The sequence below is a fragment of the Lithobates pipiens genome, unplaced genomic scaffold (genome assembly GCF_037356315.1).
Source record: "Lithobates pipiens isolate NorthernLeopardFrog02 unplaced genomic scaffold, aLitPip1_a1.2 Scaffold_18, whole genome shotgun sequence".
Lineage (NCBI taxonomy): Eukaryota > Metazoa > Chordata > Amphibia > Anura > Ranidae > Lithobates > Lithobates pipiens.
The window spans coordinates 481,957,656-481,981,793 of record NW_027507758.1 but is presented as its reverse complement, the minus strand read 5'-3'; the positions used below and the strand labels follow the sequence as shown (position 1 = coordinate 481,981,793).

General features: G+C 46.1%; 1 protein-coding gene across 1 annotated transcript in view; it reads left to right on the top strand.

The window, feature by feature from the left end:
- Positions 1-24,138, top strand: part of PROC (protein C, inactivator of coagulation factors Va and VIIIa) — a 106,437-nt gene that overhangs the window by 65,288 nt on the left and 17,011 nt on the right. The window contains exon 7 of the mRNA XM_077488418.1: positions 17,418-17,515. Coding sequence (XP_077344544.1) covers positions 17,418-17,515 — 98 coding nt within the window. The remainder of the gene's footprint in view (positions 1-17,417; positions 17,516-24,138) is intronic.

Genomic DNA, 24,138 nt, shown 5'->3' with positions numbered 1-24,138 from the left:
AGTAACCACCTGTAATCCAACAAAAACCACAACATCCCCCCCCCCCACCCAGTCCAGTGCCACCCCAACTCAGCATGGACATTGTACCCCATAACCACGTATCAACAGGGGACATCCAATGTTTGGGATCCATTGGAGGCAAGGAACTTAATTTCAGAGGAGCATAGATACCCATATGAAAGAGAAGGAAAGGGAAGAAAAAAAAAGGGAAAGATCCCAAACAGCAAATAGTCAAGCGAATGAGGGATGAAAAAGTACACAAAGATCCTAGGGGGGCAACTTCTACTCTGAGAAGTGCATGGGGAGTAGAAGCCATGCAGGTGTAACACCATTACGGCTGTGCAGGTAGGAGCTCCGCCTGTTGTCAGGATGGTGTACAAAAGGAGGTAGAAGAATTGTTAATGTTGATCTACGGTCTTCAGCGGACATTACTCATGCAAAGGGGAAACCGGGGGTCTTAAGTTAGTAGGGCATGTTGCGAGGGCCATCACATGGCAGAAAGGGATTTGCAGGTCTGTCCCCTGCCCCTGAAGAAAATATACATATGTGGTGTGCCCATCCATAGGCTAGTCATTGGAGCAGCAGACGATATCGTAGGCACATGGGGGAGCAGGGGGGAAGAAAGGAGAGATACTCATATCTTACCGATAGGATGGTATGTGTAGTCCCGGCGCTCTCTCTGATCAATCCAGGTGGATGCTAGCACAGGGTCCTCAAAAAAGTGGGTTCGGCCCTCGTATTCCACGCAAAGCTTTGCAGGATATAGCATAGCGTACTTGAGGTGGAGCACTTGAAGGCGTCGTTTGACATCCTGAAACCTGGACCGCTGGCGTTGTACCTTGTTGGAGAAATCCGGAAATACGGCCACATGCGTGTTAGTATGGGGGATGTTCCCCCGCTCCCTGGTCAGATGAAGGATTTTGTCGTGGCCCCTGAAATTAAGGAATTTCGCTATCAGGGTGCGCGGGGGGCCCCCTGAGGAGGAGGATGAGCAGGAATGCGATGGGCTCTCTCCACTGCAAACATCACAGAGAATGCCTCTCTTCCGAAGGTGGATGTCAGAAGATTTTCAAGAAAACTCGCCGGGTCGTTGCCCTCAGCTGCCTCAGGGAGGCCAATAAAGCGGAGGTTACATCACCAGAGACAATTCTCCATGTCGTCCTGTTTTGTGCTGATCTGCTGCAGCTGACGGCGCACCTCATCAGTGGTGTGTTGCAGAGGGTGTAGGATGTCTTCTGCTCTACTAATGCGGGTCTCCATCTCTGCCACGCGGTCTCGCAGGGCAGAGAGATCCTGCCGGATAAGGGACACACCGATTTTAACCTCCTCAATTTTGGTAGTAAGCGTGCTCTGACATAGAGCAATAGCGTCCAGAACTTTATTAGTGGCCGTCATAGAATGTTCTGCCTTCGAGGAGGCGCCTGCGTCACCTCCGATCTGCTGGCCCACTTCAAGGCGGCGGTACCTGGCAAGCTTGTCAGCAGCCTCGGAACTCTTTTTAGGTGGAGACATGTTCCAGAGACAGCCCGGGTGCTCTGGGGTGCAGCAATATGGCCGCTGCCTGTCAGGCCAGACCTTTAATGTTCCCCCCCGCAGCCGCTGTAGAGTGACAGAATAGAGGCTATAGATGGAGGCCAGGTACCTATAAGGGCCGGTGACTGTAGCAAAGGACAACCAGCTCAGGGTGATCAGGGAGATATGCAGAGCCCGTCCAGCTCCACAGTGAGTGGAGCAAGATGGCCACCACACCAAGGCCTAGGTCAGCTCCGGAGGCCACCTCGCCAGCCACTGCGGGGCAATCAGACACTGAGTGGGAGTCCACAGGTGACCTGGGGGCAGTAGTGAGGAGCTATTGTTCCATAGGCAAGCAGGCAGGTCAAGGAGGGCTGTGCTGTCCACCGGGAGGTGTAGCAAAATGGCCGCCACTCCAGGAGCCAGGCCGGAGCTGCAGACTGTCCCACAAGCTTCCACAGGGTAAACAGGGACCACTCCGGGGGTCACAGGGGGGCCGGTGGCTGCAGCAGACTGTAAACAGTTTTTTAAATAGTGAGGCAGGCCAGGGATACTCACGGGGGCCTCTGGTGGGTGCAGTAAGATGGCCGCCGCTAGGCCAAAGCCGTGGCCTGTCCTAAAAGCAGCCCCCGGGCGGGGATATAATCCGGAAGCGGCCCGAGCAGCATCCAAAATGGGCAGGAGGCACCGAGGGTCCCGCGGGCGGAGAGGCAGAACCGCCGAAGATCAGAGGGTATGCAGGATGGGCAGGATGTTCGATGAAAGAGTATGGACGAGCGGAGCACTCACTACATACGTCCTACTCCATTACACTCCAGGCCACGCCCCCACCCTTACACTTTACTTTAACTTAATTTCCATGACATCTGACATCACATTTGACACACTATCAGAATTATTTGCCGTGGAAAGCCACACATATGAGTAGAGATTTTGTAGCTGTTATTTCTGTGCAAAATACAAGCACATATCTTATAGGCCATATTCCCTCTACACCTCCATTCCTCTGCTTGGGAGCACCACAGATTTGGAACCACTTCCCCATATGTGCTAAGCATTCGCTTTCATCTGCTCATCACAGGACCCCCTGCTGAGGTTCAGGGGGTGAAGGTGCTTCATTTAGTATCCAGTTTCTCTCTCCTTGTCCCTTCTATAGCTCTGCCCAGCCAGGCATGCTCCCAGATGGAACACTCATTCCCAGCCTTCCACCACTACTCACATATTAGGATTCAGTCCAGGTCTGTACCACCTTGCCTAGGACAGTGCCCTTTGGATCGATACTGCAGGCAATTACGTTTTAGCAGCTCTGTGTCTGGCTCACATGCCCCATCTACGTGTGTTTTTCCCACACTGGCATTTATATGGGTATTAACTATACTCCTGACATCACTAAAGAGGGTGTTACTAAACCCAGTAATATGAAAATAGTTCATCCATATCCCCCCCCCCCCCCCCCCGTGCCCACAACTTATAAATATTCTTTTTACATTAAAATACTACCACTATATACCTTTTTGGATGATCTGTATACCATGGTTACATGATAAACTGTACAGTTTCTCCAGTGCTGAGAGTTCAGGTAGGAGGAGATTTCCACTACAGCCTATATAGATGCGTGATGTCAATATCATGTGACCTGGCTAGCTCTGAGAACACGTAATTTACAACTTTCTCTTTACCATACTGTCAGGGAACAGAGCCACCTAGTGGAAGACAAGCTAACTGTACCTGCCAACAAAAGGGTTAGACACATTACTTCCCCTGATATGCCTCCTATCCAGCTATGGTATTGCAATCTTGAGATGGATTTGAGATGGATCACCCCAAAGGAGATTTCTCTATATTGCCTTGATTTGGTAAGGGCTGTCAGGGTATACTTTTCTAGAACTACTTATTTTAGACTGATCCCATTTTTTCATTCCAGAAAGTCCTAAAAGAGGTTCTCTGGCCTTCAAACACACTATTTCTAAATGGCTTCAAGAGGTTGTTGTGCAGGATAAAAATTGCAGATTTAAATGCCTCCTTTTCAGTTATATCCCACTACACAAGGGCGGTGAGAGTTTTTTGGGATTTCTTTACCAGGACCCGGTGTCACAGATTTTTATAGTTGCAACTTGGTCTCGTGTACATGCTTTCTACAAGATCGATGTCTGCTGCTGCAGTTGCTAGTTTCCGTTAAAAGGTCCTGGAAGCAGTGATTCAACTGGTTTTTCGTGTGTTGTTTGGACTGCTTTTGCACATTGCTAGGTTCTTGCTATCAAGTTGTGTCCCTCAAGGGATGATGGGGAAAATGAAATGTTTGTACTTGTCATGAAATCTATACAAATGAGCATGTTTAAAGTGGGAGGGATTAGGCTCCATGCACACTGGAGCTCATAAACTGCAGTTTATTGGAGTTTGGGGCGTTTTTTTTTTTAAAAGCCCATAAACTCCACTCTGTTAGCCTATGTGTCCATGCACACATGGACGTTTTTCAGCTTTAATGAGCAGTGGAGTTTATGGGCTTTTTTCTGAATACCAGAAATTCGCGTTCAAAGTGCCGTTTTTCACCGCCAAAAAACTACAAACGCTGATAAACGCTCATAAACGCGCGTTAATTAGTGTTCGGCATTCTATTTTTTCAATGCATTGTGGGAGTTTGGAATGTACTGTGGGATTTTTGGAGTGTCCTCTGTGTATTTTTATTGAAAACGCCCATAAACGCTAACGCTAATAAACGCTCATAAACGCTAGTACAAAACGCTGTTAAAAGCATGTTTTTCAACCAGCATTTTCTGCCTGCAATCTGGCGTCCAGAAAAAGCTTTTTTGAGCTTCAGTGTGCATGGAGCCTTATAGTCTTAAGAGTGCTGGCCTTCAGTTTTTTAATCTCACTAATGTTAATTTCTCCTCTAGGCAGCAGTATAACTTCTTACTATCAATCTATGTCCCTCAATGGACTCAAAGAAAAGGGTTTTTACAATGAGTATAATGAAGAGCAGATATATATTTAGCTCAGGCTGGGTTCAAATTGCAGCGGTGACGAGAACCGGATGTGATTCGCACCGCACTGCAGTGCAAATCACATCCGATCTCTGTGCGATGCGAGTTCAGCCATACAGATAGTGTGGCTGAATTTGCATCGCATCCGGCCCAAACTCGCACAGGACCCTTTTTTTGGTCCGCAGCAGAATCGGATTGCATGGGTGTTCACACCATGCGTTCCGATTCCTGTCCGAGTTTGCAGATCACACTGCGATATGCGAACTGATCTGGGGGTGTCATTAACGTTTCACTGACACTCCCAGCAGTTCGTAGAGGGCAATGTGAACTGCCGCCGGGAGGTATGCGATGCGGGAACCCGCAGCGGATTCGCAGCGTTCCCGCATCGCTGCAATGTGAACCCAGCCTTATACATTATAGAAAGCTAGGTTGTGCACACTGCTGCATTGTACTGTCCATTCATAATATGCAAGATTCTCAATGCAGTAGAGAGTCAATAATGTATTTTTGACAGGTCTCCTGGCCTTTTTTTAATATTTGCTCTCATATATTTATGCAATCTATAGTGCCTTGAAAAAGTATTCACACCCCTGCAATGTTACACATTTTGTCATGTTACAACCAAAAACGTAAATGTATTTTATTGGAATTTTATGTGATAAACCAACACAAAGTGGCACATAATTGTAGTGGAAGGAAAATGATAAATGATTTTCACATTTTTTTACACATAAATATCTGAAAGGTGGGTTGCATTTGTATTCAGCCCCCCTGAGTCAATACTTTGTAGAACCAACTTTCCCCGCAATTATAGCTGCAAGTCTTTTTAGGGATGTCTCTACCAGTTTTGCACATCTAGAGAGCGAAAAGTTTGCCCATTCTTCTCTTCAAAATCACTCAAGCTCTGTCAGATTGGATGGAGAAGGTTTGTAAACAGCAATTTTCAAGTCTTGTCACAGATTCTCAACTGGATTTAGGTTTTAAACTTTGACTGGTCCATTCTAACACATGAATATGCTTTGAACTAAACCATTCCATTGTAGCTCTGGCTGTATGTTTAGGGTTGTTGTCCTGCTGGAAGGTGGACTTCCTCCCCAGTCTCAAGTCTTTTACAAACTCTAACAGATTTTCTTCTAAGAATGCCCTGTATTTGACTCCATCAATCTTCCCATCAACTCTGACCAGCTTCCCTGTCCCTGCTGAAGAAAAGAATTCCCACAACTTGATGCTGCCACCACCATGTTTCACAGTGGCCAGGGTGTGTTCAGGGTGATGCACGGTGTTGGTTTTTCGCCACATATAGCGTTTTGCTTTTGGGACATAAAGTTAAAGTGCGGTCTCATCTGACTAGGGCACCTTCTTCTATGTGTTTGCTGTGTCCCACACATGGCTTTTTGAACACTGAAAACTGGATTTCTTATGACTTTTTTCCACAGTGGCTTTCATCTTGCCACTCTTCCATAAAGGCCAGATTTGTGGAGAGCATGACTAATAGTGGTCATGTGGATAAATTCTCCCACCTGAGCTGTGGATTTCTGCAGCTCCTCCAGAGGTATCATAGTTACATAGTTAGTCAGGTTGAAAAAAGACACAAGTCCATCCAGTTCAACCTTAACCACTTCAATACAGGGCACTTAAACACCTTCCTGCCCAGACCAATTTTGAGCTTTCAGCGCTGTCGCACTTTGAATGACAATTGCGCGGTCATGCTACACTGTACCCAAATTAAATTTTTATCATTTTTTTCGCACAAATAGAGCTTTCTTTTGGTGGTATTTGATCACCTCTACGGCTTTTATTTTTTGCGCTACAAATAAAAAAATACCGAAAATTTTGAAAAAAAAAATGTTTTTTTTTGTTTCAGTTTCAAAACTTTGTAAATAAGTAAGTTTTCTCCTTCACTGATGGGCACTGATGGGGCTACACTGATGAGCACTGATAAGGCGGCACTGATGGGCACCAATGTGGCACCAATGAAGTGGCACTGATGAGGTGGCATTGATGGACACTGATATGTGGCACTGATGGGCGGCACTGATGGGCGACACGGATGGGCGACACGGATGGGCGACACGGACGGACACTGATAGGTGGCACAAATTGGCACTGATAGCTGGCACGGATTGGCATGGATGGGCGGCACAGATGGGCATGGATAGGCGGCACAGATGGGCATGGATAGGCGGCACAGATGGGCATGGGTGGGCACTGATAGGCGGCACAGGTGGGCACTGATAGGCGGCACAGGTGGGCACTGATAGGCGGCACAGGGGGGCACTGATAGGCGGCACAGGTGGGCACTCATAGGCGGCACAGGTGGGCACTCATAGGCGGCATTATTGTTATACTATAGTAATGGATGCCAATCAGTGCCAAACAATAATGCATGCCAATCAGTGATGCCCATTGTGGGCACTGATTGGCATCCATTGTGCTGACTGGCACCCCTGTCAGAGGAGCAGCCGATCGGCTCTACTCTACTCGCGTCTGACAGACGCGAGTGAGGGAAAGCCGATCACCAGCTCTTCCCATTTACACTGTGATCAGCCGTGATTGGACACGGCTGATCACGTGGTAAGGAGTCTCCGTCGGAGACTCTTTACCGAGATCGTAGTTGCCGGGTGTCAGACTGACACCCCGCAAAACAACGATCGCCGCGATGCGCGCCCCCGGGGGCGCGCAGCGGCTCATAATCCTGATCACGTCATATGACGTTCGGTCAGGATTATGCAACCACTTTGCAGCCGTCAATTGCCTATAGGGCGGGCGGCAAGTGGTTAAAAACAAATAAATAAAATAAAAAATATTCGTACAATCCAAATACCCAATTTTATGCCTACAATTGATCCAGAGAAAGGCGAAAAAAAAACCCCAGCAGAGCATGCTCCAATTTGCTACAGGAGGGGAAAAAATTCCTTCTTGATCTCCCAAGAGGCAATCGGATTTTCCCTGGATCAACTTTACCTATGTTAGTACCCAGTTATATTATGTACATTCAGGAAAGTATCCAGGCCTTTCTTAAAGCAATCTACTGAGCTGGCCAGAACGACCTCTGGCGGGAGTCTATTCCACATTTTCACAGCTCTAACTGCGAAGAAACCTTTCCGTACTTGAAGATGAAATCTCTTTTCCTCTAAACGTAAAGAGTGCCCCCGTGTCCTCTGGGTTGACCGCCGTACAGAGAATAACTCATTACCAAGTTCACTATATGGACCCCTAATATATTTGAACATGTTGATCATATCCCCCCTTATTCTCCTCTTCTCAAGAGTGAATAAATTCAGTTCCTCTAATCTTTCCTCATAGCTGAGCTCCTCCATGCCTCTTATCAGTTTGGTTGCCCTTTCTCCAGTTCCCCGATATCCTTTTTGAGAACTGGTGCCCAAAACCGAACTGCATATTCCAGATGAGGTCTTATTAATGATTTGAACAAGGGAAAAATGATATCTCTCTCTCTGGAGTCCATACCTCTCTTAATACAAGAAAGGACTTTGCTCGCTTTGGAAACAGCAGCTTGGCATTGCATGTTGTTATTGAGCTTATGATCTACCAAAACCCCCAGATCCTTCTCCACTATGGATTCCCCCAGTTGTACCCCCCCCCCCCCCATGTATGATGCATGCATATTCTTAGCCCCCAAGTGCATAACTTTACATTTATCAACATTAAACCTCATCTGCCACATAGTCGCCCAATTAGACAGTGTATTGGGGTCGGCTTGTAAATTGGAGACATCCTGTAAGGACGTTATTCCACTGCATATCTTGCTGTCATCTGCAAAGACAGAAATGTTACTTTTGATCCCAGACCCAATATCATTTATAAAGATGTTAAAAAGTAAGGGTCCCAGCACTGAACCTTGGGGTACACCACTGATGACCTTAGACCATTCAGAACAAGAATCATTAATCACTACTCTCTGAATTCTGTCTTTTAGCCAATTTTCTATCCATTTACAAACGGATATTTCCAAACCTGTAGACTTTACCTTATACATGAGCCATGTGTGGGGAACTGTATCGAACGCTTTTGCAAAATCCAAGTATACCACGTCCACCGCCACCCCTCTGTCCAAGGTTTTACTTACCTCCTCATAAAAAGAAATCGGGTTTGTCTGACAACTTCTGTCTTTCATGAATACATGTTGTCTGTTGCTTAAAGTGTTTTTGTTCAGCAAGAACTCGTTGATGTGGTCTTTTATTAAATGCTCCAGTATCTTCCCAGCTATAGAAGTTAAGCTAACTGGTCTATAGTTACTTGGTAAAGACTTTGATCCCTTTTTAAATATAGGCACCACGTTCACCCTGCGCCAATCCAGTGGGACTATACCCATCATTAATGAGTCCCTAAAAATTAGATACAATGGCTCTGAAATTACAGAGCTCAATTCTTTTAGGATCCGTGGGTGGATGCCATCAGGGCCAGGTGCTTTATCCACCTTTATTCTGTCTAAATATTTCTGGACCATATCACTTTTGAGCCATTGTGGGTCATTTGGGGCTGTGTCACTACTACCCTTATTATGGACATGAGCTCCCCCATGCTTCTTTGTATACACAGAGCTGAAGAAAGTATTTAATAAAATTGCCTTCAACTTGTCTCCACTCAAGATTATTTTGTAAAGGGCCTACATGCTCAAACTTGACCTTTTTACTATTAATATATTTGAAGAATTTTTTGGGGTTTGTCGTACTATCTTTTGATTTCCTTTTTACATATTCTGTTAAATTCTTTGTAACATTTAAATGACACTAGTGATCCTTCATTTTTATATTTTTTAAAAGCTCTTCTCTTATAGTTTATAGCTTTTTTAACTTTGGCCGTGAGCCACATAGGTTTTATTTTTAGCCTTTTAAGCTTATTGCCCATGGGAATATACTTTGCAGTGAGGTCCCAAACAGTCTTTTTGAAGAATTCCCATTTCTGTTCTGTGCCCATTGAAGCTAATATTCTCTCCCAGTCTAAGTCCTGGAGAGCAGCCCTCACCCTTGGAAAATTTGCTCTCTTGAAGTTAAGGGTTTTTATCTTACCCGTATGTATTTCTTGTTTAGCACTAACATCAAAGGAAATCATGTTATGATCACTGCTACCCAGGTGTTCCTTTATCTGGACATTAATAATAAGCTCTGCATGGTTTGAGATTACCAGGTCCAACAGAGGTTCTTTCCTAGTTGGGGCCTCAAACTGGACCATAAAATTGTCATGTAATAGGTTTATCATTTTTTGCCCTTTAACTGTCCCAGCAGTGCCATTACTCCAGTCAATTTCTGGGTAGTTAAAACCCCCCATTATTATCACTGTCCCAGCCCTTTCCAGCTGTGCAAGGAGCTGAGTCTCCACCTCCTCATTAACATTGGGTGGTCTATAACAAACTCCAACGATTAACTTTGAACTACACCCATCTAAATGCAGTTCCACCCATAATGCTTCAGACTCATCACACTCTCCATCCACCAGGTCCTCTTTCACACTTGCTTTGAGATCACTTCTCACATAGAGGCAGACCCTGCCACCTTTCCTTTTTACCCTGCCTCTCCAAAAGAGTGCATAGCCAGGAATATTAATAGCCCAGTCATGTGAGGACTGAAGCCAAGTTTCAGCAATACCGATTACATCATAGCTCTCCTCATGCACCACAGCTTTCAACTCACCTATTTTGCTTGGAAGACTTCTGGCATTGGTGTACAAACACTTAAATGCATTATTACATTTTGCTCTGGTGTTTTTCATATTATTTTTAGTAGTACAAATTGCACTATAGTTTTCAATGGCTGTTTGCAACATGGGAAATTTCTTGTCACCTGCCATATCCTACCCCCCATCTATCCCCATTCCACCCTCCATTAATGTCTGACCCCTAACTGACCTATCTGCCCAATGTAATTCTGGTTCACCCTCCCCCCTTAAACCCAGTTTAAATACTCCTCCAGCCTTCCCATAAATCTCTCCCCAAGCACAGCAGACCCCCTTCCATTCAAGTGCAAACCATCGTTAGCATATAGGTTGCACCCCAATGAAAAGTCAGCCCAGTGCTCTAGAAACCCAAATCCCTCCTCCCTACACCAGGTCTTTAGCCATGCATTCAGCTCTCGAATCACCCCCTGCCTTTCCTGTGTTGCGCATGGCACAGGCAATATTTCAGAGAATATCACCTTGGAGGTCCTTCCATTCAACTTGCAGCCTAGTTCTCTAAATTGATTCTTAAGGAGCCTCCACCTTCCATGTATACAGTCATTGGTTCCAATGTGGACCAAGACTGCTGGGTCATACCCAGCCCCTCCCAGTAATTTATCCACCCGGTCCACCCCATGCCGAACCCTAGCACCAGGGAGACAACAAACTATTCGGTTGAGGCGATCCTGGCGACAAATTATTCTGTCAGTCCTTCTAAATTATAGAATCCCCTATAGCCACCAACTGTCTAGGCCTATCTGCACTCCCCTCACCTCCTCTACTAGATGGGCTGCTCTCTTAGGGGGAGCAGTGACATCTAGGGCTGCCACCTCTGTGTTTGCCACCTCCACATTTTCACCCAACTCAGCAAATTTGTTTTGATGCACAAACACAGGACTGGCCTTCCTTTTCTGCGAGCCCCTTCCACTCCCTCTAACTACATTAACCCATCTTCCTATGTGATAATCCTGACTTGCCCCTCCGCCCTCCACATCAACCCTACTGACCACCTGCTCAGCGAGCAGAGGACCCCTTTTAAGGTTGTCCTTTCTGCCCAGTGTTGCAACTTGCTCCTCCAGATCTCTAATGCAAGCTTCCAGAAGGGCAACCTGCTCACATCTGTCACAGCGGTATGCATCCTGGAGCTCTTGCACCAGTTTTGCATACATGTGGCACACTGTGCACTGAGCAAAACCTTCAACCCTGCTAGCACTCATTTCCCAGTTACAATACAATTACTTAAAGGAAGTTTAAGATGTTACCTACAGGTTAGAGACTCCTGTCTTAACTCCTGTTTTCAACTCCTGTAATAACTCTCCACTTTAGTTCAAAATGCCACTTGTGTTCACAAAATCCACATGCAAGCCACCATCAGGGAGCAAGCTCCTAGAGGAGTTTGTATAACTACCTTTATACACCTGTGAACAATTAACCCCTCCCCTAAATTAGCAGGAAGAAAGAGAAAAAAAAATGCTGTTTAACCACTAGAGATCCGCGCTATAGCCGAATGACGGCTACAGCGCGGACCTGTTTTGCCAGGACGACGTCTATTGACGTCGTCCCGTGTACGAGCAGCCTGCGTGCCCCATGAGGGGCGCGTGCGGTGCGCTCTGTGATCAGCGAGTCTATGATCCCGACCCCTTATCACGTGATCAGCTGTCAGCCAATGACAGCTGATCATGTGACAAAACAGAGCCGGTAATCGGCTATTTTTCCTCCTCGCACTGACAGCGCGAGGAGAAAAAAAAAAAGGCGATCACCGGCGGCCATGATCGGGACATCAGTCCCGATCATGGCCAGCTTATCAGTGCCGACCCGCCCCCTGCCAGTGCCACCTAACTAATAAAAAAGTGCCACCCATCAGTGCCCACAGTGCCACCTATCAGTGCCCGCAGTGCCACCTATCAGTGCCCAAAATCTGCCTCAACAACAGTGCTGCACCCCAGTGCCACATATCCGTGCCCATCAGTGTCATCTACCAGTGCCCAGCAGTGCCACCTCTCAGTGCCCATCAGTCCCATCTATCAGTGGTACCTATCAGTGCCACCCATCCATGCCACCCATCAGTGCCCATCTTTGCCCATCAGTGCCGCCTTATCTGTGCCCATCAGTACTACCTTATCTGTGCCTATTAGTGTCGCCTTAACTGTGCCTATCAGTGCCCACCAGTGCAGCCTATCAGTGCCCACCAGTGCCGCCTCATCAGCGCATTTCAATGAAGGAGAAAAATGACCTGTTTGCAAAATTTTATAACAAACGCAGAAAAAAAAATTTATTTTTTATTTTGCATCTTTTTTTGTTTGTTTAGCAAAAAATAAAACTCCCAGCTGTAATTAAATACCACCAAAAAAAAGCTCTATTTGTGGGAAAAAAATTATAAAAATTTCATTTGGGTACAGTGTTGTATGTCCGCGCAATTGTCATTCAAAGTGCATCAGCGCTGAAAGCTGAAAATTGGTCTGGGTAGGAGGAGGGTTTAAGTGCCCAGTAAGCAAGTGGTTAAAAAGTGTCAGAAAAAAGGTATTTTAAAAGACCTGAACCTCTTGGCTACTTCTCTGATTAACGCTCTCCTTGCTCGGCCTGTCAGTTTAGCTGGATGGCCATGTCTTGGTAGGTTTGCAGTTGTGCCATACTCTTTCCATTTTTAGATGATGGATTGAACAGTGCTCCATGAGATGTCCAGAGCTTGAGATATTTTTCTATAACCTAACCCTGCTTTAAACCGCCCGTTGTCATTGTACGCCGGCTGTTTGACGTTAAATACCAGGGTTATGACAGAAGGAGGTTTGCTTACCGGAGCCTCCAGTAGGGGTGGAGACATTCAGGTCCTCTCCTTTCTGAGACATGGAGCCAAGTGAGGCAAAGATGGCCCCCGCTCGGCTCCTTAACATTGTATGATAGAATCAGCGTCAAACGTCACTTCCGCCCAGTGGTCTTAAAGGGGAATTTCTTTTTTTTATATTGCATTTAAGTGTAAATGTGAGATCTGAGGTCTTTTTGATCCCAGATCTCACATTAAAGAGGTCCTGTCATGCTTTTTTTCTAGTACAAGGGATGTTTACATCCCTTGTAATAGAAATAAGAGTGACCCAGTTTTTCCCACGGAGTGTCCCACGGAGTCCGCATATGAAAACGGTGTTCAAACCACACATGTAACGTATTGCCACAATCGTTAGAGCAAGAGCAATAATTCTAGCAAAAGATCACCTCTGTAACTCAAAACTGGTAACCTGTAGAAATTTTAAAATGTCGCCTATGGAGATTTTTAAGGGTCAAAGTTTGTCGCCATTCCACGAGCGGGCACAATTTTGAAGCATGACACATTGGGTATCAAGTTACTTAGCGTAACATTATCTTTCACAATATAAAAAAATGAGGCTAACTTTACAGTTGTCTAATTTTTTTTTATTAAAAAAGTGTATTTTTTCCCCAAAAAATTGTGCATGTAAGACCGCTGCGCAAATACAGTGTCACATAAAGTTTTGCGATATATAAACAACTGCCATTCTCTAGGGTGTCTGAAAAAAATATATAATGTTTTGGGGCGCTAAGTAATTTTCTAGCAAAAATATTATTTTAACTTGTAAACAACAGATCTCAAAAAGAGGCTCGGTCTTTAAGTTGTTGTTTCTCCACAACTTTATCTCTGACCTATCTGGTGGGTTTCATGGCCTTTATGATGCTATTTGTCCACTTAGGTTCTCTAACAAACCTCTGTAAAATACATTTACATTTGTGGTCGTAGCATGACAAAATGTGGGAAATTTCAAGAGGTATAAGTACTTTTTTAAGGCACTGTACATCTGTAAAGCCCACTGCTGTTCGGTATTTTTTTTTCTATGCAGCAGTATGACCACAGTCACAATAAATGAAGGGTAATTTATTTAAAGGATTACAGTAAAAATCCAACAGGGTCTATTTCATACCCACTCTATCCAACAATTGAAAGAACAAGTTTTGGCTGAACATTTTCTATTTTATAGAGAAGATCTAGAAGTGGTAAAGTCACCAGTGTACTTTCTGTGCCTTAAGATTCAAATCTGTATATTTGTGAGATCTGAGGCATTGTGCCTCTGACTGCTAGTCTCACACGTTGTGGGGTAAGATTAAAGATGTCACTGCTGTAATGCTACCCATTTTCCTTGCTCAAAATAAAGCTGTAGCCAAGGATGTGCAGTGCAAGGATCTCCCTGCTTCTGCTTCATCCATTCTGTGAATCTATGCTTCCGCCATTTCGTCTGCTGCTTCTTGAGTATTCCCTCTTAAGTAATCAGATTGGCTGCTATTAGGACGACAGCTCTGAAATTGGGAAGCAAAGTCCTGTTTCTACCAAGATGGACACTTCCATACAGAGATAAAGTGCAGAACATGGCAGGGTAGGTCAGTAATGAGGAAAATATCAGTTGCAGGTAACCTATAGACCAGGGGTCGTCAAGCTTCCCGAAGAAAAGGGCCAGATCACTGTCCTTCACGCTTTAGAGGGACCAGACTGGGGTCAGTGGGAGTAGGAATGCCTCAGTGTCAGTCCTGAGTGAACAGGCTTGGTGGCCCATCTGAATAGAAAAAATAGCATAGCACATGTGATCAGTAGAAGCAGAGATAGTGCCCCCCACCTTGGTATCAGCAAGAAGAATAGTGACCCATTGTTCATGTCAGCGGAAGGAATATCATTAGTGTCAGTGGAAGGAATAGTGCCCCATCGTTGGTGTCAATTGGAGGCATAGTGCCCCATCATTGATGTCAGTAGGAGGAATAGAGCCCTATCATTGGTGTCAGTGGGTAGAATAGTGCCCCATCTTTTGTATCAGTGGGAAGAATAACATTCCATAATTTATATCAATGGGAGGAATTAAGCCCCATTGTTGGTGTCAGTGAAAGGAATAGTGCCCCATTGTTGGTATCAGGGAAAGAAATAGTGTCCCATCGTTGGTTAGTGGAAAGAACTATACTTCATCATTGGTGTCAGTGGGAGGAACAGTACCTTGTATCAGTGGGAGGAATAGACATGTGCAGACTGAAATAGTTTGTTTCAGAATTTAGTTTTCGTCCGAAAAATAAATTTATTTAGTTACTCCCAAAATTTGTTTTTATTTATTTCGTTTTTCGTTAAAAAATTGCATTCGTCCAAAAATCCAAATGAATTATGGTCGAATCTGTCATTGAGGGCTTATGGTGTCTGTCGGAATGTTTAAAGAAGATTCGACGGAGCAGCGAAACTCACTTATGATGCTGCAATCCTACATTCCCGGTCGAATATTTCTACTACAATCTATAGTAGGATTCTAATGTTGTATATCTTCTATGGGTTTTTTTTTAAGGCTATTTGCATTGCACACATGTCATGTTAGCATTAAGAAAAAAAAATGTGTGGGGGTCCCCCGAAATTCCATACAAGGCCCTTCGGGTCTGTTATGGATATTAAGGGGGACCCTGTGCCAACAAAAAAAACAGAGTGGGGGCCCCCCTCTCAAAATCCATACCAAGTCCTTCAGGTCTGACATGGATTTTAAGGGGAACCCCGTGCCCCCCTCAAAATCCATACCAGACCCTTATCCGAGCACGCAACCTGGCAGGCCGCAGGAAAAGAGGGGGGCGAGAGAGCGCCCCCCTCCTGAACCGTACCAAGCCACACGCCCTCAATATTGGGAGGGTGCTTTGAGGTAGCCCCTCAAAGCACCTTGTCCCCATGTTGATGAGGACAAGGGCCTCATCCCCACAACCCTGGCCGGTGGTTGTGGGGGTCTGTGGGAGGGGGGCTTATCGGAGTCTGAAAGCCCCCTTTAACAAGGGGACCCCCAGATCCTGACCTCCCCCCCCGTGTAAAATGGTAAGGGGGTACAAAAGTACCCCTACCATTTCACCAAAAAATTGACAAAGTGTTAAAAATGACAGGAGATGGTCTTTGACAATTCCTTTATTAAAATCTTCTTTCATCTTTTTTCTTCCTTCTTTTTTTCTTCATCCTTCGGTTTCTTCCTCCATCTTCTTCTTCCTCCGATCCTCTTCTTCCTCCGATCCACTTCTTCTTGGTCCGGTGTTCTCATCCAGCACCTTCCTCCACAGCGTCTCTTCTTGGTTCAAGGGCCACTGCGCGCAATGGGAGGCTCCCGCTGTGTGACGCTTCTCTTCTTCTAACAGTTCTTTTATAACGGACTGCAGGGCCACCCGGTGACTCCGCCCCCTCTGACGCCTGAGTCTTTCATCCCCCAATCCTTTCCTGCGGTCTGCCAGGTTGCGTGCTCGGATAAGTGTCTGGTATGGATTTTGAGGGGGACCCCCACGCCATTTTTTTTTGCCACGGGGCTCCCCTTAAAATCCATGCCAGACCTAAAGGGCCTGGTATGGATTTTGAGGGGGGCCCCCACACCATTTTTTCTTTGGCGTGGGGTTCCCCTTAATATCCATACCAGACCCGAAGGGCCTGGTATGCTCTTGAAGGGGAACCCATGCCATTTTTTTTCTTTTTTTTTTACATTAGAGTCGTGTTGTAAGTTGCGTTATGATTCACACTCAAGTCGTGTCCAAGTTACCTCCCAAAGTCATGCTGGAAGTCATGTTGCCTCTGTGTGAATGAATGGACTGTTATGATACAAGATCAATAAATGATGAGATAAGTTCAATAAACACAGATTGTTATTTTTAGAGTCACATCGAATCTCCAATCTGTATCGAACTGTGTCAAAATGAAAATAAAGCATTTATTTATGTCGGATCTTTTGTTTTTCGGATTCTGTGCTTTTGTTATCGTTTTTCAAAACGATAACAAAAATACCTGAAATTCGGACAAAAATGCATTCGGACGAAAACGAATGCACATGTCTAGGGAGGAATAGTAATCCAAGGGCTGAATAAAGGCAAGCAAAGGACCATAGTTTGGAGACTAGTGCTATAGACAAAACTGGTCACTAGTCCTTTGCCCTCTGCTTGCCTTTTTTGGATGCAGCTTACATAGTTCACCACCAGCATAACAACACTTAGCACCTAAACCATGTTTACCTTTTAAACTTAAATTTAAGACGACCTCTTCTGTTATATACTCATATTGCCTTGTGTCAAGAGCTCCAGGCACCAGAATCAAAAACTCTTCTATTTTGACCTGTCCATATCCCAGACCAGATTTCCCAGCGCTAACAGAATAACTCCTTGAATCCGAGCACAAATAAAAACTGAACTATGAAGTAGGGATAAAAAATTGTTATACATTAGGTGCATGTTGTGCTGAACAGAATACATATATCTGATATCTTACAGGGGATTTTCCTTGTGGCAGAAGTAAAATCATTGACTATGACTATTCAGCTCGTCTCACAGGAGCAAAGAAAGGGCGCAAAGGAGACAGTCCATGGCAGGTTCGTAATCTTAATTTTTATTATAACAGTTTGAAACCATTCACCAACTTTATCAGCCTTCACTGATAAAGAATGAAATTTAAAAATTACCTGGTACAACAGGAAAATTCTATGGAAAAATTGGCATTGACTACAAAACAAAATGGTTCATTCTGCACCCTGTGATTAATGCCAACCAGCTTCTAACTTCAGCTTGTTCAATTAAGATTTGACAATAAAACTAGTAAGCTGATCTCTATGCAGAGCTGAAACAGATTTTGCACTCCCCAGTTTTAGTAAATCAACCCCTATGAGACACTTTCATTGCAGTGAAATTTTCATTTTTAATTGTATTATTCTCTTTTTTGATCCTTAGTTTATGTCATGCATTTATCATATTTTGTCAAATAGCCTGTAAGATGATTTCCCTCTATCACGTGGTGTCTTGAAAGGGTTTCTTCTTTTAACTATAAAAATGAAATATTATAGACTTCAACCTGAAGCAGATGTTAAGGGTCCTGTTGGTTTGAACCTATGCTGGCCAGTTGTTTAAAGAATATAAAATAGAAGCTCCTAGCCTTTGCACCTCTTTACCACAGCGACTATGGGACCACAGTGATGAAACCGAGGCTTTGATGGTGAGAGCTGGAACGCGGTGCCGGGCATGATGACGTCATTGGTGGGTTGCAATGGCGTTTTTCCTAACGGCGCTCCAGCCCTTACCATCAGCCTTATCCAAGCCTCGGTTTAATCGCTGTGGTCCCAGAGATCCTGCTGTTCAGAATGCCGCTCTGCAGTGAACGTCACACCAGTGTGGATGGACTCCAGCCCTACTTCCTTAACTTCCATGCAAGTGGATAATGCACCTGTATCTCATTAAAATGTTCACAGTTCTAACCTAGAGGCGCCTGTGTTTTCTCTTCTCACCAGAGCTTCACAGTCCTCCATGAGGACATCACGGAGCCAATGGATGTTAGAGACCTTGCGCTCAAACACCTTTTATTTGAGGATGCCCCACAGATGCTCAATAAGGTTTAGTTCTGGAGACATGCTTGGCCAGTCCATTACCTTTACCCTCTGCTTCTTTATCAAGGCAGTGGTCATCTTGGTGGTGTGTTTGGGTTGTTATCATGTTGGAATTCTACCCTGCAGCCCAGCCCCCTGTAGCTTCCCAGTGCCAGCAGCACTCATGCAGCCCCAGACCATGACACTCCCACCGCCATACTTGACTGTAGGCAAGACCCACTCGTCTTTGTACTCCTCACCTGGTTGCCATCACACATGCCTGACACCATGTGAAACCAAATAAGTTTATCTTGGTCTCATCAGGCCACAGGACATGGTTCCAGTAATTCATCTCCTTAGTCTGCTTGTCTTCAGCAAACTTTTTGTTCTTGTGCATCATCTTTAGAAGAGGGTTCCTTCTGGGATGACAGCAATGCAGACCAATTTGATGCAGTGTGCAGCATATGGTCTGAGCACTGACAGGCTAACCCCCCCCCCCCCCCCCTCACCCCTTCAACCTCTGCAGCAATGCTCGCAGTACTCATATGTCTATTTCCCAAAGACAACCTCTGGATATGACACTGAGCATGTGCACTCAACTTCTTTGATCGAACATGGCAAGGCCTGTTCTGAGTGGAACCTGTCCTGTTAAACCACTGTATGGTCTTGGCCACCATGTTGCAGCTTAGTTTCAGGGTCTTGGCAATCTTGTTATAGCCTAGGCCATCTTTATGTAGAGCAACAATTCTTTTTTTTTCAGATCCTCAGAGAGTTCTTTGCCATGAGGTGACCAGTATAAGAGAGTGAGAGCGATAACACCAAATTTAACACATCTGCTCCCCATTTACACCTAAGACCTTGTAACACTAATGAGTCACATGACACAGGGGAGGGAAAATGGCCAATCGTCCCCAATTTGGACATTTTCACTTTGGGGTGTACTCACTCTTGTTTCCAGAGGTTTAGACATTAATGGTTGTGTGTTGTTATTTTTTAGGGGACAGCAAATTTACACTTTTATACAAGCTGTACACTCACTACTTTACAAAAAAAAGTGTAATTTCTTCAGTGTTGTCACATGAAAAGATAAAATATTTACAAAAATGTGAGGGGTGTACTCACTTTAGTGAGATACTGTGTGTGTATGTATGTATGTATGTGTGTGTGTGTGTGTGTGTGTGTGTGTGTGTGTGTGTGTGTATATACACACACACACACACACACACACACACACACACACACACACACTCACTACAATATACTTTAATGGCATCCCAGTCTTAGTCTGTAGGGTTCAACATTGCGTTAGCCCACCCTTTGCAGCTATAACAGCTTAAACTCTTCTGGAAAGGCTGTCCACAAGGTGTTTAGGAGTGTGTCTATAGGAATGTTTGACCATTCTTTCAGAAGCGCATTTGTGAGGTCAGGCCTGATGTTAGACGAGAAGGCCTCCCTTTGAGGGAACTGTTTGGGGATGGCCCCTTCCCATTCCAACATGACTGCACACCAGTGTTCCTCCACCCCAAACTCTCTAATCCATTTCTTTATGGACCCATGCTTTGTGCACTGGTACGCTGTCATGTTGGAACAGGAAGGGGTCATCCTCAAACTGTTCCCACAAAGTTGGGAACATGAAATTGTCCAAAATGTCTTGGTATGCCCCACCCCTGAAAAACAACCTCACACCATAATCCTCCCTCCACCAAAATTTGTGGACCAGAGCACAAAGCAGGGTCCATAAAGACATGGATGGGTGAGTTTGAGGTGAAGGAACCTGACTGGCCTGCACAGAGTCCTGGCCTCAACACCTTTGGCATTAATTTGAGCGGAGACTGGGACCTAGGCCTTCTTGTCCAAAATCGGAGCCTGACCTCACAAATGCGCTTCTGCAAGGATGGTCAGACACTCCTAAAGCTTGTGGACAGCCTTCACATAAGAGTTGAAATTGTTATAGCTGCAAAGGGTGGGCCAACTCAATATTGAACCCCACGGACTAAGACTGGGATGCCACGCCTAGAGGCGATTCAGTTCGCATTGTGCGCTATACAAGTATTTCATTCATTCATTCATTCAAGGGTGAAGATTGAGTCTGTTGGTTTTACCACAGAAAACCCCTTGTCCCTCTACCAATAATCAAAGTCCCTTTTGAGAGGATTGGCATGGACCTAGTGGGGCCAGTAGCGAAGCCTGCCTGTTGTCACCAGCATATTCTGGTAATCCTGGACTATGAGAAGAGCTATCCTAAGTAGGGATGGCCTTGCGGTTCGCCCGGCGGTCGGTTCGTGGCAAATTTTGCTTGTTCGCGATTTTCCAAACTGGTGGACTTCTGGCGCTGTTCGAGCAGCGGACATATGCGTTTACATTGTGAAAGAACTTTGACCCACGATGACACATCCATCATGGGGTACAGGACAGCCAATTGAGACATTTCAGCACATGGACAAATGGACATTCCCCCTACCTTATAAATAGACCTGATCTGGCGGCCATTTTACATTCTGTCTTTTCTCAGTGTAGGGAGAGGTTGCTGTGTGGAGCAGGGACAGACTGTAGTGACACAAATCACTAGCTATTAGGTCCACAAAAGTCCTTTTTAAGGACTGGTATAGGTGTACAGTATATAGGGTTCTGGTGCACTGCTGCTGACTGCTGTGCTGCTGATTGCTGAGTGCACTGCTGACTGATTCTACAGCTGTCTTTTGTCAGTGTAGGGACAGGACGCTGTGTGAAGCAGGGACAGTCAGTTTAATTACTAGCTATTACTATTGGGTCCACAAAGGTCCTTTTAAGGACTGGTATAGGTGTACAGTATATAGGGTTGTACACTTATAATATACGTTCTTTCAAATATAGAAAGCCTATTATACTTGAGTGCTGACCGATTCTGCAGCTGTCTTTTATCAGTGTAGGGACTGAGGCACAGTCTGCAAATCAATAGCTACTAGGTCCACAAAGGTCCTTTTAAGGACTGGCATAGGTGTATTATTTGGTGTGCAGTATATAGGGGTGTAATACACGTTTAAAATACTTGCACATATAGAAAGCATAGTATAGTGCATTTCCACTGTGCAGCATTTTGACTGCTGAGCGGTTCTGCAGCGATACTACAAAGAGTGACAAACGCAATTTAAAAAAAAAGTATTATAACTGGTGTGATAGACCAGTGGCCCCCAAAAACTACAGATTGAAGCGGGATGTTATATACCTTCTTCCACATACATACTGAACTTCTCTAGAGACTTTTGTCACAGGGTCATTTAAAAAATGACAGGCAGAGGAAGAGGCAGGCCCTTCTGCAGGGGTGGTAGGGGTAGAGCAGGAGCAACAGACTTGAGCCAAAGTGGCAAATTGCAGAAGGTGCGTGCGATTACGTAAAAGGACGCACCAGACTTGGTTAAGTGGCTCACTCAGTCTTACTCTTCTGCACCCACCTCATCCTCTCGATCTGTACCCTCTTCACTCTCTGCTGTGTGCACCCCCAAAGACACTATCAGCAACACCACCACCACCATATACCTTCCGCTTGAGTCACAGGAATTATTTTCCGATCCATCACAAGACATTTCCGATGCGCAGCCATTCTTGGCATTGGATCAGGAAGAGGAGGTAGCAACAACCACCACTCAGCAGTCTGACGACAGTACCCAGATCAGCCCAAGGAGGAGGTTGGTCCCCGGTGTTGCTGCCTACTCCGAGATCTCTGATTATAGCGGTGGGGAAGGTGATGTCGATGATGACGTGTCTAGTGATGTCACGTGGGTGCCCACAAGAGAGGAAGAGGAGGGGAGTTCAGAGGGAGATATGGACCAGCAGATAGGGAGGAGAAGCAGGCGGAACTTAGATTGCACAGGAGGGACAAAGCAGACTGCTAATGTATCAGGAGCGAGGCATCAACCAGGTACGGTCACATCTGGCGCTCCCAGAACGCCGGAACATGACTCCGCAGTGGGGCTTTTTTTAACGTGTCCACTGCAGACAATAGTGTTGCCATCTGCAATCTTTGCAGTCAGCGCATAAGTCGCGGTAAGCCCAACACTCACCTAGGGACGACCGCCTTAAGAAGGCACATGAGCTGCCATCACCGATCCCAGTGGGAGCAAACGGAACCCACAAAACCACACTCCAGGCTCCCACCGTCCAGCCTCGTCTTCTACTTCTCCTTCTCTTCTCTCCTCACAATTGTCCTCCACTCCACCTTCCATCATGCCGTCCTCACGTTTTTCTGCAAAAAGGCAAGCTTCCGTGGGCCAAATGTTCTATCACGGCGCTGGTGTCAGTGCTCTCTATCATGGCGCTGGTGTCAGTGCTCTCTATCACGGCGCTGGTGTCAGTGCTCTCTATCACGGCGCTGGTGTCAGTGCTCTCTATCACGGCGCTGGTGTCAGTGCTCTCTATCACGGCGCTGGTGTCAGTGCTCTCTATCACGGCGCTGGTGTCAGTGCTCTCTCTATCTCGGTGCTGGTGTCAGTGCTCTCTCTATCTCGGTGCTGGTGTCAGTGCTCTCTCTATCTCGGTGCTGGTGTCAGTGCTCTCTCTATCTCGGTGCTGGTGTCGGTGCTCTCTATCTCGGTGCTGGTGTCGGTGCTCTCTATCTCGGTGCTGGTGTCGGTGCTCTCTATCTCGGTGCTGGTGTCGGTGCTCTCTCTCTCTACTCTCGGTGCTGGTGTCGGTGCTCTCTCTCTCTATCTCGGTGCTGGTGTCAGTGCTCTCTCTCTATCTCGGTGCTGGTGTCAGTGCTCTCTCTATCTCGGTGCTGGTGTCAGTGCTCTCTCTATCTCGGTGCTGGTGTCGGTGCTCTCTATCTCGGTGCTGGTGTCGGTGCTCTCTCTCTATCTCGGTGCTGGTGTCGGTTGCTCTCTCTCTATCTCGGTGCTGGTGTCAGTGCTCTCTCTATCTCGGTGCTGGTGTCAGTGCTCTCTCTATCTCGGTGCTGGTGTCAGTGCTCTCTCTATCTCGGTGCTGGTGTCGGTGCTCTCTATCTCGGTGCTGGTGTCGGTGCTCTCTCTCTATCTCGGTGCTGGTGTCAGTGCTCTCTCTCTATCTCGGTGCTGGTGTCAGTGCTCTCTCTCTATCTCGGTGCTGGTGTCGGTGCTCTCTCTATCTCGGTGCTGGTGTCGGTGCTCTCTCTATCTCGGTGCTGGTGTCGGTGCTCTCTATCTCGGTGCTGGTGTCGGTGCTCTCTATCTCGGTGCTGGTGTCGGTGCTCTCTATCTCGGTGCTGGTGTCGGTGCTCTCTCTCTATCTCGGTGCTGGTGTCGGTGCTCTCTATCTCGGTGCTGGTGTCGGTTGCTCTCTATCTCGGTGCTGGTGTCGGTTGCTCTCTATCTCGGTGCTGGTGTCGGTGCTCTCTATCTCGGTGCTGGTGTCGGTGCTCTCTCTCTATCTCGGTGCTGGTGTCGGTTGCTCTCTCTCTATCTCGGTGCTGGTGTCAGTGCTCTCTCTATCTCGGTGCTGGTGTCAGTGCTCTCTCTATCTCGGTGCTGGTGTCAGTGCTCTCTCTATCTCGGTGCTGGTGTCGGTGCTCTCTATCTCGGTGCTGGTGTCGGTGCTCTCTCTCTATCTCGGTGCTGGTGTCAGTGCTCTCTCTCTATCTCGGTGCTGGTGTCAGTGCTCTCTCTCTATCTCGGTGCTGGTGTCGG